General features: G+C 41.1%; 1 protein-coding gene across 1 annotated transcript in view; it reads right to left on the bottom strand.

The window, feature by feature from the left end:
* The window catches only part of LOC110508746 (bone morphogenetic protein/retinoic acid inducible neural-specific 2), a 116,798-nt gene that overhangs the window by 41,977 nt on the left and 60,104 nt on the right, over positions 1–14,717 (bottom strand). The window contains exons 3-5 of the mRNA XM_021589513.2: positions 14,300–14,490; positions 12,677–12,858; positions 9,966–10,071 (exon numbers count right to left, since the gene is read on the bottom strand). Of these exons, the coding sequence (XP_021445188.1) occupies positions 9,966–10,071; positions 12,677–12,858; positions 14,300–14,490 (479 nt within the window). The remainder of the gene's footprint in view (positions 1–9,965; positions 10,072–12,676; positions 12,859–14,299; positions 14,491–14,717) is intronic.

The following is a 14,717-nucleotide window of genomic DNA, read 5'->3' as shown; positions in this document are numbered from 1 at the left end:
GGTGTTCGAAGCAAATTAGTGTTCGCTGAAATGCTTGTCTGCAGATAACCCTACAGCCTGCTTTTAAAGAATTGGAAAATATAACATTTATTAGACTGGCATTAACCTCTGCCATTTAATATTATTATAGACCACATGGACTTTGAGTTGCAAATAATAGTAGATGTACTGAAATGGGATTAACTGTCCTTGTTTGTTTTCTAGTAACCCTACTACAATGTTTATCTACTTCATCTTCACACGTAAGCCTATTTGAATAGGGTTATTATCCTTAAGGATTTTACTAGTGCTGTAAGACACCTTTCGGATTGTAGACCACCACAATTAGATTAATTGTATTATATCCAAATCAAATGTTATTTGTCACATGCAATAGTACAATAGGTGTAGACCTTACAGTGAAATGCTTACTTACAAGCCCTTAACCAACAATGCAGTTTTAAGAAAATACCAAAAAAGTAAGAGATAAGAATACCAAATAATTAAAGAGCAGCAATAAATAACAACAGCAGAGCTATATATAGGTGGTAACGGTACGGAGTCAATGTGCGGGTGAGTCAGTGTCGAGGTAATATGTAATATGTACATGTAGGTAGAGTTATTAAAGTGACTATGCATCGATAATAAGAGAGTAGCAACAGCGTGGGGGGGGGGGGGGGGGCAATGCAAATAGTCTGGGTAGCCATTTGATTAGATGTTCAGGAGTCTTATGGCATGGGGGTAGAAGCTGTTTAGAAGCCTCTTGGACCTAGGCTTGGTGCTCCGGTAACACTTGTCGTGCGGTAGCAGAGAGAACAGTCTATGACTAGGGTGGCTGGAGTCTATGACAATTTTTGGGGCCTTCCTCTGACACCGCCTGGTATAGAAGTCCTGGATGGCAGGCAGCTTGGCCCCGGTGATGTACTGGGCCTTACGCATTGCAGTCGGCGGCAGAGCAGTTGCCATACCAGACAGTGATGCAACCCGTCAGGATGCTCTCAATGGTGCAGCTGTAAAAGATTTTGAGGATCTGAGGACCCATGCCAAATCTTTTCAGTCTCCTGAGGGGGAATAGGTTTTGTCGTGCCCTCTACACTGTCTTGGTGTGCTTGGACCATGTTAGTTTGTTGGTGATGTGGACGCCAAGGAACTTGAAGCTCTCAATCTGCTCCAATACAGCCCCATCAATGAGAATGGGGGCGTGCTTTTCCTGTAATCCACAATCAGCTCCTTTCTCTTGATCACATTGAGAGGTTGTTGTTCTGGCACCACACGGTCAGTTCTCTGACCTCCTCTCTGACCTCCTCCCTATAGGCTGTCTCATCTTTGTCTGTAATCAGGCCTACCACTGTTGTGTCATCAGCAAACTTAATGATGATGTTGGAGTCTTGCCTGGCTGTGCAGTCATGAGTGAACAGGGAGTACAGGAGGGGACTGAGCACGCACCCCTGAAGGGCACCCGTGTTGAGGATCAGCGTGGCGGATGTGTTGTTACCTACCCTTCCCACCTGGGGGCGGCCCGTCAAGAAGTCCAGGATCCAGTTGCAGAGGGAGGTGTTTAGTCCCAGGGTCCTTAGCTTAGTGATGGGCTTTGAAGGCACTATGGTGTTAAACGCTGAGCTGTAGTCAATGAATAGCATTCTCACATATGTGTTCCTTTAGTCCAGGTGTGAAAGGGCAGTCTGGGGTGCAATAGAGATTGCATCATCTGTGTTTATATTGACCAAAATCCAGTGTTTTTATGGCATTTTTAATTAGCTGAAAATAACTGGATTGTAAAAAAAGTATTCATAATAGTTTCTCTTCATTATATTTTCTATCAATAGAACATTAAGCCACATATAACTTTATTGTGTGATATTCTACTACTCTCAGTCTCCACCTAACCCAAGCTTTACCCAGGTTTCCGTTTTGGCCTATCAAATGTTCGTAATGGCTGCTCAGTGAAACGACCTGTCCTGATTTGTAATAGACGCTTGCTAAAATCTTTAACGAGCAAGCCTTCCTTCATGAACTGGCCTCTGTATAATGGTATAGAATCAGCTTGATCCTCTCTGTCGAAAACACTTGGGCCTTCTTTTTTTGATATTTTCAGTGGTATTGTTAACAAATACCCCCCCCCCCCATAAAGAAAATTATAATTAAAAACAGGTTCAGCCCCTGGTTCGACCGTGATGTTGCAGAGTTACTCCACCTCAAGAATTGCATTTGGCTGACTGGCTCTCATTCAGGCAATTGATAAATAAGTGCACTCAGGCTATCCGAAAGGCCACTTTAAGGAGCATTCTCTCTCTGTGGGTCTAACCCCAAGAAGTTCTGGAAAACGGTTAAAGACCTGGAGAATAAACCCTCCTCCTCACAGCTGCCCATGTCCCTTAAAGTTCGATGATATGGTTGTTGCTGACAAGAAGCACATGGCTAAGCTCTTTAATCACCACTTCCTTAAGTCAGGATTCCTATTTGACTCAGCCATGCCTCCTTGCCCGTCCAACATTTCCTCATCTCCCACCCCTTTTAATGCAACTATCCCTGATGCTTCTCCCTCATTTCCCCTGCCCCGCTACAAAGTTCCTCCCTGCAGGCAGTCACTGAGTCCAAGGTGCTAGAGGAGCTCCTGAAACCTGACCCCAAAAGAACATCTGGGTCGGATGGTTTAGACCCTTTCTTCTTTTTAAGGTTGCTGCCGCTATCATCGCCAAGCCTACCTCCAACCGTTTTAACCTGTCTCTCCTTTCTGGGGAGGTTCGCATTGCTTGGAAGGCAGCCATGGTTCATCCTTTATTTTAAGGGAGAGATCAAGCTGATCCCAACTGTTATAGGCTTATTTTTATTTTGCCTTGTTTATCAAAAGTGTTGGAAAAACTGCCTTTCTTGATGTCTATGCTATTCTCTCTGGCATGCCGCTTTCAAAAAATTTAGAACTAAGAACAGATATAGCCCTTGGTTCACTCCAGACCTGACTGCCCTTGACCAGCACAAAAACATCCTGTGGCAATAGTCCCAGCAATATGCAGCTGTTCAGGGAAGTCAGGAACCAATACATGCAGTCAATCAGGAAAGCAAAGGCTAGCTTTTTCAAAGAGAAATTTGTATCCTGGAGCTCTAACTCCAAAAAGTTTTGGGACACTGTAAAGTCCATGGAGAACAAGAGCACCTCCTCCCAGCTGCCCACTGCTCTGAGGCCAGGTAACATGGTCACCACCAATAAATCCATAATAATCGAACATTTCAATAAGCATTTCTCTGCGGCTGGCCATGTTTTCCTCCTGGCTAACCCAGCCCCGGCCAACAGCTCCGCACACCCTGCAGCTACTTACCCGAGCCTCCACGGCTTCTCCTTCAACCAAATCCAGATTGCAGATGTTCTGGAAGAGCTGCAAAACCTGGACCAGTACAAATCAGCTGGGCTAGACAATTGCGCTGCCTTCGGGGGGGGGGGGACAGGTTAAGCATCTCCAATCCAAAATCAAATCTAGAATTGGCTTTCTATTTCGCAACAAAGCCTCCTTCACTCACGCCGCCAAACTTACCCTAGTAAAACTGACTATCCTACCGATCCTCGACTTCGGCGATGTCATCTACAAAATAGCTTCCAATACTCTACTCAGCAAACTGGATGCAGTCTATCACAGTGCCATCCGTTTTGTCACCAAAGCCCCTTATACCACCCACCACAGCGCCCTGTATGCTCTAGTCGGCTGGCCCTCGCTACATATTCGTCGCCAGACACACTGGCTCAGGTCATCTATGAGTTTATGCTAGGTAAAGCTCCGCCTTATCTCAGCTCACTGGTCACGATAACAACACCCACCCGTAGCACGTGCTCCAGCAGGTATATCTCACCGCTCATCCCCAAAGCCAACACCTCCTTTGACCGCCTTTCCTTCCAGTTCTCTGCTGCCAGTGACTGGAACGAATTGCAAAAATCGCTGAAGCTGGAGACTTTTATTTCCCTCACTAAATTTAAACATGAGCTATCTGAGCAGCTAACCGATCGCTGCAGATGTACATAGTCCATCTGTAAATAGCCCACCCAATCTACCTACCTCATCCCCATATTGTTTTTATTTACTTTTCTGCTCTTTTGCACACCAGTATCTCTACTTGCACATCATCATCTGCTAATTTATCACTCCAGTGTTAATCTGCTAAATTGTAATTACTTCGCTACTATGGCCTATTTATTGCCTACCTCCTCACGCCATTTGCACACACTGTGTAAAGACTTTATTTTATTCTATTCTGTTATTGACTGTACACTTGTTTATTCCATGTGTTGTTGTTTGTGCTGCACTGCTTTGCTTTGTCTTGGCCAGGTCGCAGTTGTAAATGAGAACTTGTTCTCAACTAGCTTACCTGGTTAAATAAAGGTGAAATAAATAAAAATAAATAAAAAATGCAATCTGGTTTCTGCTCAGGTTATGGATGTGTCAATGCAAACTTAAAGGTCCTCAATGATTCTAAGCAATGTTGTGCTGCTATTTTTATTGTCTTGGCCAAAGCTTTTGACACGGTAGACCACTCCATTCTTGTGGGCCGGCTAAGGAATATTGGTGTCTCTGAGGGGTCTTTGGCCTGGTTTGCTAACTACCTCTCTCCATGAGTGCAGTGTATAAAGTCAGAAAATCTGCAAATCTGCTTTCTCAGCCACTGCCTGTCACCATTGGAGTACCCCAAGGCTCAATCCTAGGCCCCACGCTCTTCTCAATTTACATCAACAACATAGCTCAGGCAGTAGGAACCTCTCTCATCCATTTATATGCAGATGATACAGTCTTCTACTCAGCTGGCCCCTCCCCGGATTTTGTGTTAAATGCTCTACAACAAAGCTTTCTTAAGTGTCGAACAAGCTTTCTCTACCCTTAACCTTGTTCTGAACACCTCCAAAACCAAGGTCACGTGGTTTGGTAAGAAGAATGCCCCTCTCCCCATAGGTGTTATTACTATCTCTGAGGGTTTAGTGCTTGAGGTAGTCACCTCATACAAGTACTTGGAGTATGGCTAGACAGTACACTGTCCTTCTCTCAGCACATATTAAAGCTGCAGGCGAAAGTTAAATCTAGACTTGGTTTCCTCTATCGTAATCGCTCCTCTTTTTGTGCCATCTTTTGTGCTGCTACCAAGTTGTGTTGCTACCATGTTGTTGTCATGTTGTGTAGCTACCATGCTGTGTTGTCATGTCTTGCTGCCTTGCTATGTTGTTGTCTTAGGTCTGTCTTTATGTAGTGTTGTGTTGTCTCTCTTTTCATGATGTGTGTTTCTTCCTATACTTTTATGGTATTTTTTTAAATATTTTTTTTATCTCAACCCCTGTCCCCGCAGGATGTCTTTTGTCTTTTCGTAGGCCGTCATTCTAAATAAGAATTTGTTCTTAACTGACTTGCCTAGTTAAATAAAGGTTAAATAAATAAATAAAAACATGGTTCTTTAAACCATTCATTGTTGCTAGCTATCCCTGTGGTGTCCATGGGAATGCCAGCTTGGCTAGTGAGATGCTGTTCCTCCATCCTTGGACTGTGTCCTGGCCATCTGGGCCTCATTATGTCTGATCTTTGCCCAATCACCTATTGTCTAGTCTCTCCTTCTGGACCGGTGCAGCCATGATGGACCTGCTGGTTGGACTTGCTAGGAGCCAGGGCTCCTGAGGGCTTCTCCAGGTTATGGAAGCAGCATTCAAAGTCAGAATCCCAAATGGCACCCTATTCCCTATATAGTGCACTACCTTTGGCCCTCTGGTCAAAAGTAGTGCACCGTGTATGGAATATAGGGTACCATTTGGGACTTCACCAAATATTTTATTTTACTGCGTTAAAGCATTAGTCCATAGTAGATGGATGAATCCATAACCAAAAAAATCCCAAACACAAGGATTTAAAAAACCTTGCTTCACAAATATGATTTATGATCTGAGATTTGATCATGCAGGAGTCTGAATGAATTTATTGAATAGTCTTGAGGAGTGAATAATGAGAGTCCACTGCTAGCTTTGAAGAACTGATCTACACCTATCTAAATCATAGGGCATTGGTTGTGTAGATCAGAGCTGGAAAGAACCGTGAATAACACAAGGGGGAATACAAAGCCTTTGCCTGGAGAGTGTACTGTTTGCAGTAAAGGTTATCCACCTAAATAATCACTTACATCCCGTTGAAGAGTTATGATCATTTGAAACGTAAATCATTTTCTCTTCCTGGCAAAAAAAAAGTATTTTTGTGGATTCCAAGTAATTTGTCTTACAGCATAAACACACTGTACCATAAAATGAGATGAAGGAACATACTGAGTATATTATTAAACACATAAAAATATAATGAACAGAAAGGGCGTCTTTATTCAAGTCAATGATGGAAATAATGGGTGGGCTGGCAGCCATTTTGAGTGCACTCATGCCAGGAAGTAAAAGCTAGGATAAAAATATACAGGTTAAGATAAGAGGATTCTAATATCCCATAAGTCTTTGGGACCAGCTTCCATATTCGTAATGACTGGGAGTGAATGGTAGCAGCACAAAAAGTTCACCATCAAAGTGAAAAATAAACAAAATCGTAGTGAATTTCAGATAACTACTCAGCGAACACATGCTGTAGCGTAACTGCTTTACTGTCATTCTATTCATTTATTTGAGATGTTTTGAACATAATCTACATTGTTTTCAATGCTAATCCTGTATAATCAGCAACGGTGCTGATCCCATGAATTTCTTAATTTTTTTCGAACACTTCCTCATGGAATTATTAAGTTGTCTTAACCTTCCCATCTTCAACCTAGAGTAAAAGTAGTGGAGGGGAGTCGACTCAAAAATAATAGATTAATCAACTCCTTGCCCGTCGACTCCCGGTGTCAACTCATTATTTCTGGGTGTCAAGCTTAGATTCCGCTAGGAATCGACTCCTAAGATCCAGTATTTTTGCAACAGAGGAAACTATTTGCTGTAGTCTACTTCGAGAACACAAACGATCGTATCTCTCACAGTAAAGAAAGCGCGAGCTAGCGAGGGAGAGAGAGATGGGATGGGATGTGCATTTCCAGGAAGTTATGCAGGCAAGCAGACAGTTAGGCAGACTGTACGAGCATCTGTAATCAAAAGATGTAGGCTATAGGATATCTAAATGCTCTATTTTTCAATTTCTTGGCTTGCGATGTCTAATGGAAGTTCACTAGCCTAAAGTAGGGGCTACCAATGAGTAGGCTGAGCTTTTTCTACATGCAACAGACCGAAGACCAAACACATACTAGAATCTTTCATAGCAAAGAAAAAGAGGAGCAGGCGAGCAAGTGAGGGCAACCGCTATGCTTGGTAATCTGTATCTAGTAATATCTTGTCTAGCAATGAGTCAATCTAGTAAATTCCCAAAAAGTATATTCAAGTATATATTAGGCTATCAATTAGTATGGTTAAGCTATTCTTCATAGTGCCAGTGAATTGAAGTTGAACATCACCGAATGCATCAATTTAATTAGGCCTAAATGTGCAATAAAAGGTATTGTATGTGCCTATATGTTATTTTCTGAAAACATGGCTGACTGTTGGTGTCCTAGGTCAGGACATTCCAACCCTGTTCTTGAGTTACCTTCTCATAGGTTTTTGCTCCAACCCCAGTTGTAACTAACCTGATTCAGTTCATTAACCAGCCAATGGAGGCTGCTGATTCAGACGCGGTAGATTAGGGTTGGAATGAAAACCTACAGGATGGTAGCTATCCACGAACAGGGCTGGAGAGCCTTGTCCTCGGCAATAGATCGCAAAGCATCCCCGCTAAACTTATTGGAAATGGCAAGTTCACTTTCTCATCCATAAACACAGTCAAGTGCAAATACGGTTCAGCAGCTCAAATCAGCAGGATGTTGGGGCATTATTATTAGGAAGGACGTCGACCATGGATCATTAAAATAATGATTATAATCACACTTCATGAATGTTTATATTAAAGGTAGACCTATACCTTTGGCAGCCAAGCACGAGTTATCAGTGTAGCTAGCCTATTATCATCTAAACATGACATTGAGATATCTTCACACCTACAATTAAAACCTCCATAAGAGTCAATTAAATTTGAAAAAATGTGGAATTACAGGGGCAGTTTTGAAAAACGAATCCTGTGTATCATCCCCTAGAATAACGCACATGCTTGGATAATAATTACAAAACCAACATCTCTAGTAATTTCTGTCCGAATAGGGCTACAACATGGCAAAGAATAGGCTTATCAGCGTTGAGTGCGCCACATCATCCCATGGGATCAGTCAAGGCTGCACACAGCAGAAATATCACTGAAATATTCTAGTACCTACACATCACCTTCTAAATTCAAACAAAAATGACTTTTATAGGCTAAATTTGTGAGAAAATGGGCAGCATCATGCTCATGTCTGTCCCCTAGAACGCAAATGTAGTCTTTCTAGTAGGACTCTGCAATCATGAGGTGGTGTCTATGTGTGTGAGCCTCCATTTCAACGTGTTTTGGGAATCGGGAAAAAGAGTCGACTCATACGACTCTAACCACAGGAATCGGAGTCGACTCCACAAATTCTGGAGTTGTGCACCATTAAGGGCAAGTAAAATGGTCAAAGTGAGGTGTTCTCTCATTTGTGTCTGGAAGTAACTAGCAAGCTATGCAAAGTTAGCCTGTTAGCTTGGGTGCTTGACTCCCGTTGAGAGGTCAGAACGCAACTCCTCGGCCAGAGAGTCCAGTGTGCGCTCTGAACGCTACGAGAGCGAAACACTCTGAATTTGCGAAAGGACAATCTGATAACGCTCTGAATAACACTCTGGCACTGCATGAGCCACATCATTTAGCATCATTTGAATGAACATTCTACATTATCATGGCAATCCAGCATCAGTTAATAGAACATTCCAAAATACCACGGGAATTACTGCATCTTATAAAACTGGTTGTTTGGATCCTGGACGCTGGTAGCAGGGAGTTAGAGCACCACAATTCCCGCATTCCATGGGTAATGCCTGTATCAGTTCCATTAGATTTATCAATGCACATCCACTGTCCCATAGCCCAGCCAGTCAATTTATAAACTTCATGGACAAAAGTGTCTAGACAATTATTTCCCCATTCTATTAGCCTAACATTTGGTTTGGTACAGCATGGTTATTATAAGCCTCGCTGTGTGCCTTTCCGACCTGCGCAACATGTTGCATTTTTTTTTGTTGCAATCTCCTCCGTGCTCTGCATATGAACGTGAATGATAGCTTCTCTGATCCATGTGAATTCATTTATCAGGATTCTTATAATGTATATATCCAAAGAATTGGCAATAAAAACAAAGGTAAAACAAATGAAAATGCACATACTTTGCTGACATTTCAGCTGCTTGATGTGATTGCGTGTTAGCTGTAGTTGGCTAACTACCTAGCAAAAGAGAACTAATGTTAGACTAGCTATCCTCCATAACTATCTTATTGACCCGACAATCAGCTAGCTTGTTGTTGCCTATTTATAAATATATTTTTTAAGTATCTTGTAATCATTGAACCTCTGTTAGCTAGCTACATGCCAATGATTTGTTGGCATGTAATTCATTCTATTAATGTGCAATTAATAGAATCAACAACTGGGTCAAAAACATAAGAATAGAATTAACGACCAGCCTCATTGGTTAGCAACTTCAGAACCTCAGAACTAACAACTGACTTTTGCCTGGACTATATTGTCTAGTGGAAGGATGTATAAAAACTAATTTACTCATTTTTGTAAAATGTCGTTAATCTTTTTTGTTATGTATATATGTTGGCAACCGTTTTATAAAAGCAATAAGGCCCTCGAACCCATGGATTATCATGTGATAACTCCCTCCTAAGGGCTGTTTCCCAGCTCTAGGCTTTGCCTCGGGCCAAAGAACAGCTCTTACCAGTCAAATTGCCAGGGTTAGAGCTTCCAAGACAGTTTTATTCATTCTATTTCTATGATTATACACAAATATAGTAGAACACAGTCCAACCATTTTGAGAAAGGAGTAAAATAGCTTACCTTTTAGGTGTATTTTATTTTCAGGACTGTGTACCAAGACAGAGCTAACAGAATCAAGGCTGTCATAGTTACTGCATCCAAGTGGCCCAGTCCTAGTTTCTGTTACCTAGGAAACAAGGAGATATTTTAAAGCCTTATTACTGGTGAATCATGCACCTGTTTGTTCCCGTTTCTGGCAGTAAAGTAAACAGTACGGGCGGTTTCTAACCATACCAAAATACTTCTGCACTCATCTGAGACGATAGTCAGAGAACCAATCATCTTTACTATTTTCAGATGTCACATCTGTCAAAAAATGCTATCTTGCCAAAAGCCAGGAGAAATCTGAAAAAAAGAAAACATGCCCCTGCAACTCCTGTCATTGAAATATGAATGATTTATGAATAATATACAGTAGTATGGAGCTCAAAAATCGAAAAAGCAAGATCCTGTACATATAAGACTTTACAAAAAAAAAAAAAAAAGTTTCCGAAAGGGTTCTTCAGCTGTACCCATAGGAGAACCCTTTTGGTTCCAGGTAGAACCCTTATGGGTCTACATGGAACCCAAAAGTTATTATTTAAAGGGTTCTCCTGTGGGGACAGCCGATGAACCCTTTTAGGTTCTAGAGAGCATATTTTTTTCTAAGAGTGCAGTTAGTTATTGGATGAGAAGAATGTACAAGAACACGATAGTGAAAGATGTTGGTTTCTGAGTATAGGCTAATGATGGGAGAACTAGCAATAATACTAACGATATGCCTCTGGCTGAGCAATTTTGACCAGTAAATTATGTTTTACAAATGATGTGATGTAACTTTGTCCTCATAAAATCTCACCCATCAATATAAACCTCCCTTGCAAATCTCCTTCCAAATTTCCCTTGCAGTTATGTAGGAGTAAGATTGCATTTATTGTCAAAGAAATGCTGCCAGTAAGCTACAATAGACTCAATTCATATGGCATTTTACAAATTATTCATTGTAAAATATACCCCTGTCAAACAATACCAAGTCAGTGCAACAATACATGCTATGCATTGTGAATTATACTGCATTCGTCTTACTGGTGTGTCTGTGAAGGTGTCTGTGAACATGTTTCAACTACAGTTGTGTCAGTTGAATCTGTTTCAACTATAAGACTGCAATATATTCCGACTAAATTGAAGTACTTCATGGTCACCCTGCATTACCATAAGACAATATATTTAATTCCTCCTCCAGAGGTTTTATTGCAACCACAAAGCCTAAAGGCACGTACACAGACAGGTCAAGCACATCCCACTCTCTCCTGGATGATTAGCTGAGTTGACAGAGCATTGAGGAGAAGGTGGCTCACATACTAGAGATGATCATTTTGCAAAAATGTAACGAGCAGCTTCTCGTCTTGAAGCACTGCAGGGTTGAAGTCTTCTTAATGTGAGTGTTAAACTGTCTATCCTTTCACATCGTTTTAAACACTGATTCCCGGTGCTTCATAATGTTATTTAGATGGTTCTGCTGTCTGCCAGTTAGCTTGGATACATATAAGTAGTACAACCCATTGTGAAACTTTCTGACAAACATGATGGTACCAGTACTCTGTAAAATGGTAATGGTAGCTCTATAGACTTTGACAAATAATCTTACATTCCAAACAGAGCTATGGAAGTAGATTGAGTTAAATGCAGTTTAAAGTAGATTAAGCTGGAGCATACATTATAGGACTGTTACTGGGATCATATCATTATTGTTATATTTTGCTCTCGGTGTAGTCTAAGCTCAAACATACTTGCAATATCCTGAGGACAATGGAGTGTCATAACAAATAATGGCATTGTACTGTATGTGGTCATAACAGTGAAGTGTACCATAGGTCAAATGGGACATTTGTCCTCTAGAGGCAACCAGAGAACAACAGAGATCAAATGGTATGTAGCTGTGCTGGTAAATACCCAGAAAGTATTTACTCTAAAATACTCTAACATATACTGTAACCCATTTGTCAATTTAAGGTACAATATGAATGACTAGCTTACCAGGATGTTGTCTAAATAAGGGAAAGTCTGATCATTAAAAGCACAAAATACCCCACTTGAATATAATAGGCAAATTGGAAAATCCCCAGTTGCAATGCATTACGGTACAGCCTGTACGGCACTTTCTCCTTGGTGTAAAATAACATCTGAAAAGCTTTTTAAGAGCCACAGCACAACATGTTGGTAAGCACTTGTCTAAAATCACGATCAAGTCCGAAATGTTCAGAATAAGTTATTTTATCCGAGATGAAAAGTTGAAAAATCTTAGACGTTATTTGAATAAACGTTGAAAGCCAACCCTGTCCACCCACTCGCCTCCTGTCATCATGATACATCAGTACTCGATGCATGCAGATGAGAATACTGCCTTTTAAAGTGTGTGTGTGCGTGTGTGTATGTGTGTGTGTGTGTGTGTGTGTAACTCAAATGTATGCTGAGTAATTAGCTGCTAAGCAACAAAACATTACCCATGCAACCTTTTCTTACTGGAGTTGAGCATTGTATTTCAGAAATACGGAACGATTTCTCAATGCCAAAGGTTTCAGTAGCCTACCATCATTCTGTTTCACATTCAAATGAAAACTAACCGGCCAAAAACTCCCATGTACAACCCACTGACAAATTGGATATACTCTAGCAAACTAATCGAATATATTCTGAAAAAGAAACGGGATGCTTCAATGACTGAGTGTCCTTGAGAGTAGCAGTAGATTTACCTTTATGGCGGAGGTGGCTATCTGTAGGTGGTGAAGTCTTCTTAAGGTGCTCTCGCGGTCTGTGAAATAAGAGGCAGCCAACTGATGCAGTACTTCCAGGGAGACCACCGAGCTGTTTCCCTGTCCCTCCGATTTCTTACTGAGCTTCTGCTTATCCAGGAAGATTGTCAACGATTCTTCTCCTGTAGAAAGAAATAATAGAAGAGAAGAGAAAAGAAAAGAAAAGAAGAATAGAATTACTTTTTTTCCCAGAGGGAACTTCAGTCAAATATACACACAGTCCTTAATACTAACGAACAACTAGAACAACTGGCTCAATCATAATGACAATACATTTGTAATACTCGTTGAGAGTAATGCGTGACATTATCCTCCACGAGAGGAATTAACGGAGGTATTCAGACAAAAGTTCATAGACTGCAGACAGATTATATAGGTCTATCTCTGTCTTGTATGAAACCCCAGACTTTTCAAAATAACACCATAGTATTCACATGATTCTGCTCGACCAGACAGTGTGCTTAGCTCTCTTCTACCTTGAGGCTATGAGATACCATCAGTACCCAGCAGAAGAATGTGTGCATTGCTATTTGCGATCATCTCATTAGCATGCAGTGTATGGTCCATCCCTTTTGATTTGAGCCATTGATTACAAAAGCTCACTATGGCTTTGCCACTGCATTCATCTCTCTTGTCTTTTAGACTCTGTAACTTCACTTCATCAATCCACCATTAAGTGACATCATAATTAGTGCCTACATCTCATCAGGCATAATATTCTGGTTGATGTCACAGCAAATGTTTTGAGACCAGCACCATGACCATCAATTATTTAGATGCTAGGCGGAGTAATGCATTCCACATCTCAAACTATAACTATTGACATTTCCTTATGTATTCAGCAGTACCTCAATCATGGATTGTCAAATCAACACCAAGCAGATTTTGTCCATACTAACAGAGAATGACTGCCAATATGTATTGAAGCTAGAATCCTTAATTGAAATAATAACAAAGTGTTCTAACTGCCCCTGTTTCGCTAAAAAGCTAAGGGATGGAGTTGGGAAACCACTCAAATTCATAGACAGAGCTATGGTTGCAGGAACATCCATAATATGAAAGGTATAGTTTTAACCATGTTTTGAGGCTATACAGTGCTTGTTTACATTTAGGTTGTTTACAAACATTGGAGTAAAACAAGCTTATGTTTTGGGTTATGAATAACAGTTGAACTAAGCTCATTGGGCATTTATGTGTCTTTTATATAGTTTATAAAGTCTTCATTAACAATGGATATACCTCTTTATAAGTAAAAAAAAAAAAAAAAGTGATGTAGCAACTAAGGATTCTAGCTTTAACGTTAACTTATGTTGAATAGTAAAAACAAAGTTTCTGTTGACATAAGTTACCGGTATGACAATGTCACCAGTGATACCATGAGCACAGTGTTCCAAATATGAGTAACCTTTGGCTTGTTTTAGAGGCAGTCAACATGATCAATATCTAAGGAGATGACATTACACTGAAGCTATTTTGAGAACAAACTGCGATGCGCAACAACATCCCTTAGCCACATAGCCTAGAGCAAAGTGCCACTGAGTCGGTGTATGTGAAGCTGCTTACCTCCTAGCGTAGCAGACACCAGAAAGTGTGTCCCATATTTCTTGATCAAGTTCTCGTGGATCTGCTGCAGACTTGGCCTTCGACCGAGCAGCCTCAGGTTGCGTAGAAACTCCGGCGCCAGTGGCAAGGGGGCCTTAAAAACGTCCCTCTTCTCTGTAGCCAAGCTGTTTACTTTCCAATGGCTGAATTCCCTGCAAGTGAACCATTGGAGAATTTGGACAGATCTGATTCATGGTGATTGGGTCATTTCATATTGCATATGTGAGAGAATTCAAATATCACCAGAAGATATAGCTTGATGTGCATTGCACATCAAATGTATGCAGGGTAGCCTAGTGGTTAGAGCGTTGGGCTAGTAACTGAGAGGTTGCAAGTTTGAATCCCCGAGCTGACAAGGTACAATCTGTCATTCTGCCCC

Source organism: Oncorhynchus mykiss, chromosome 28, assembly GCF_013265735.2.
Source record: "Oncorhynchus mykiss isolate Arlee chromosome 28, USDA_OmykA_1.1, whole genome shotgun sequence".
NCBI classification, from domain to species: Eukaryota; Metazoa; Chordata; class Actinopteri; order Salmoniformes; family Salmonidae; genus Oncorhynchus; species Oncorhynchus mykiss.
Note: the sequence above shows the minus strand (reverse complement) of the source record. Positions and strands in the feature narration are given on the sequence as shown.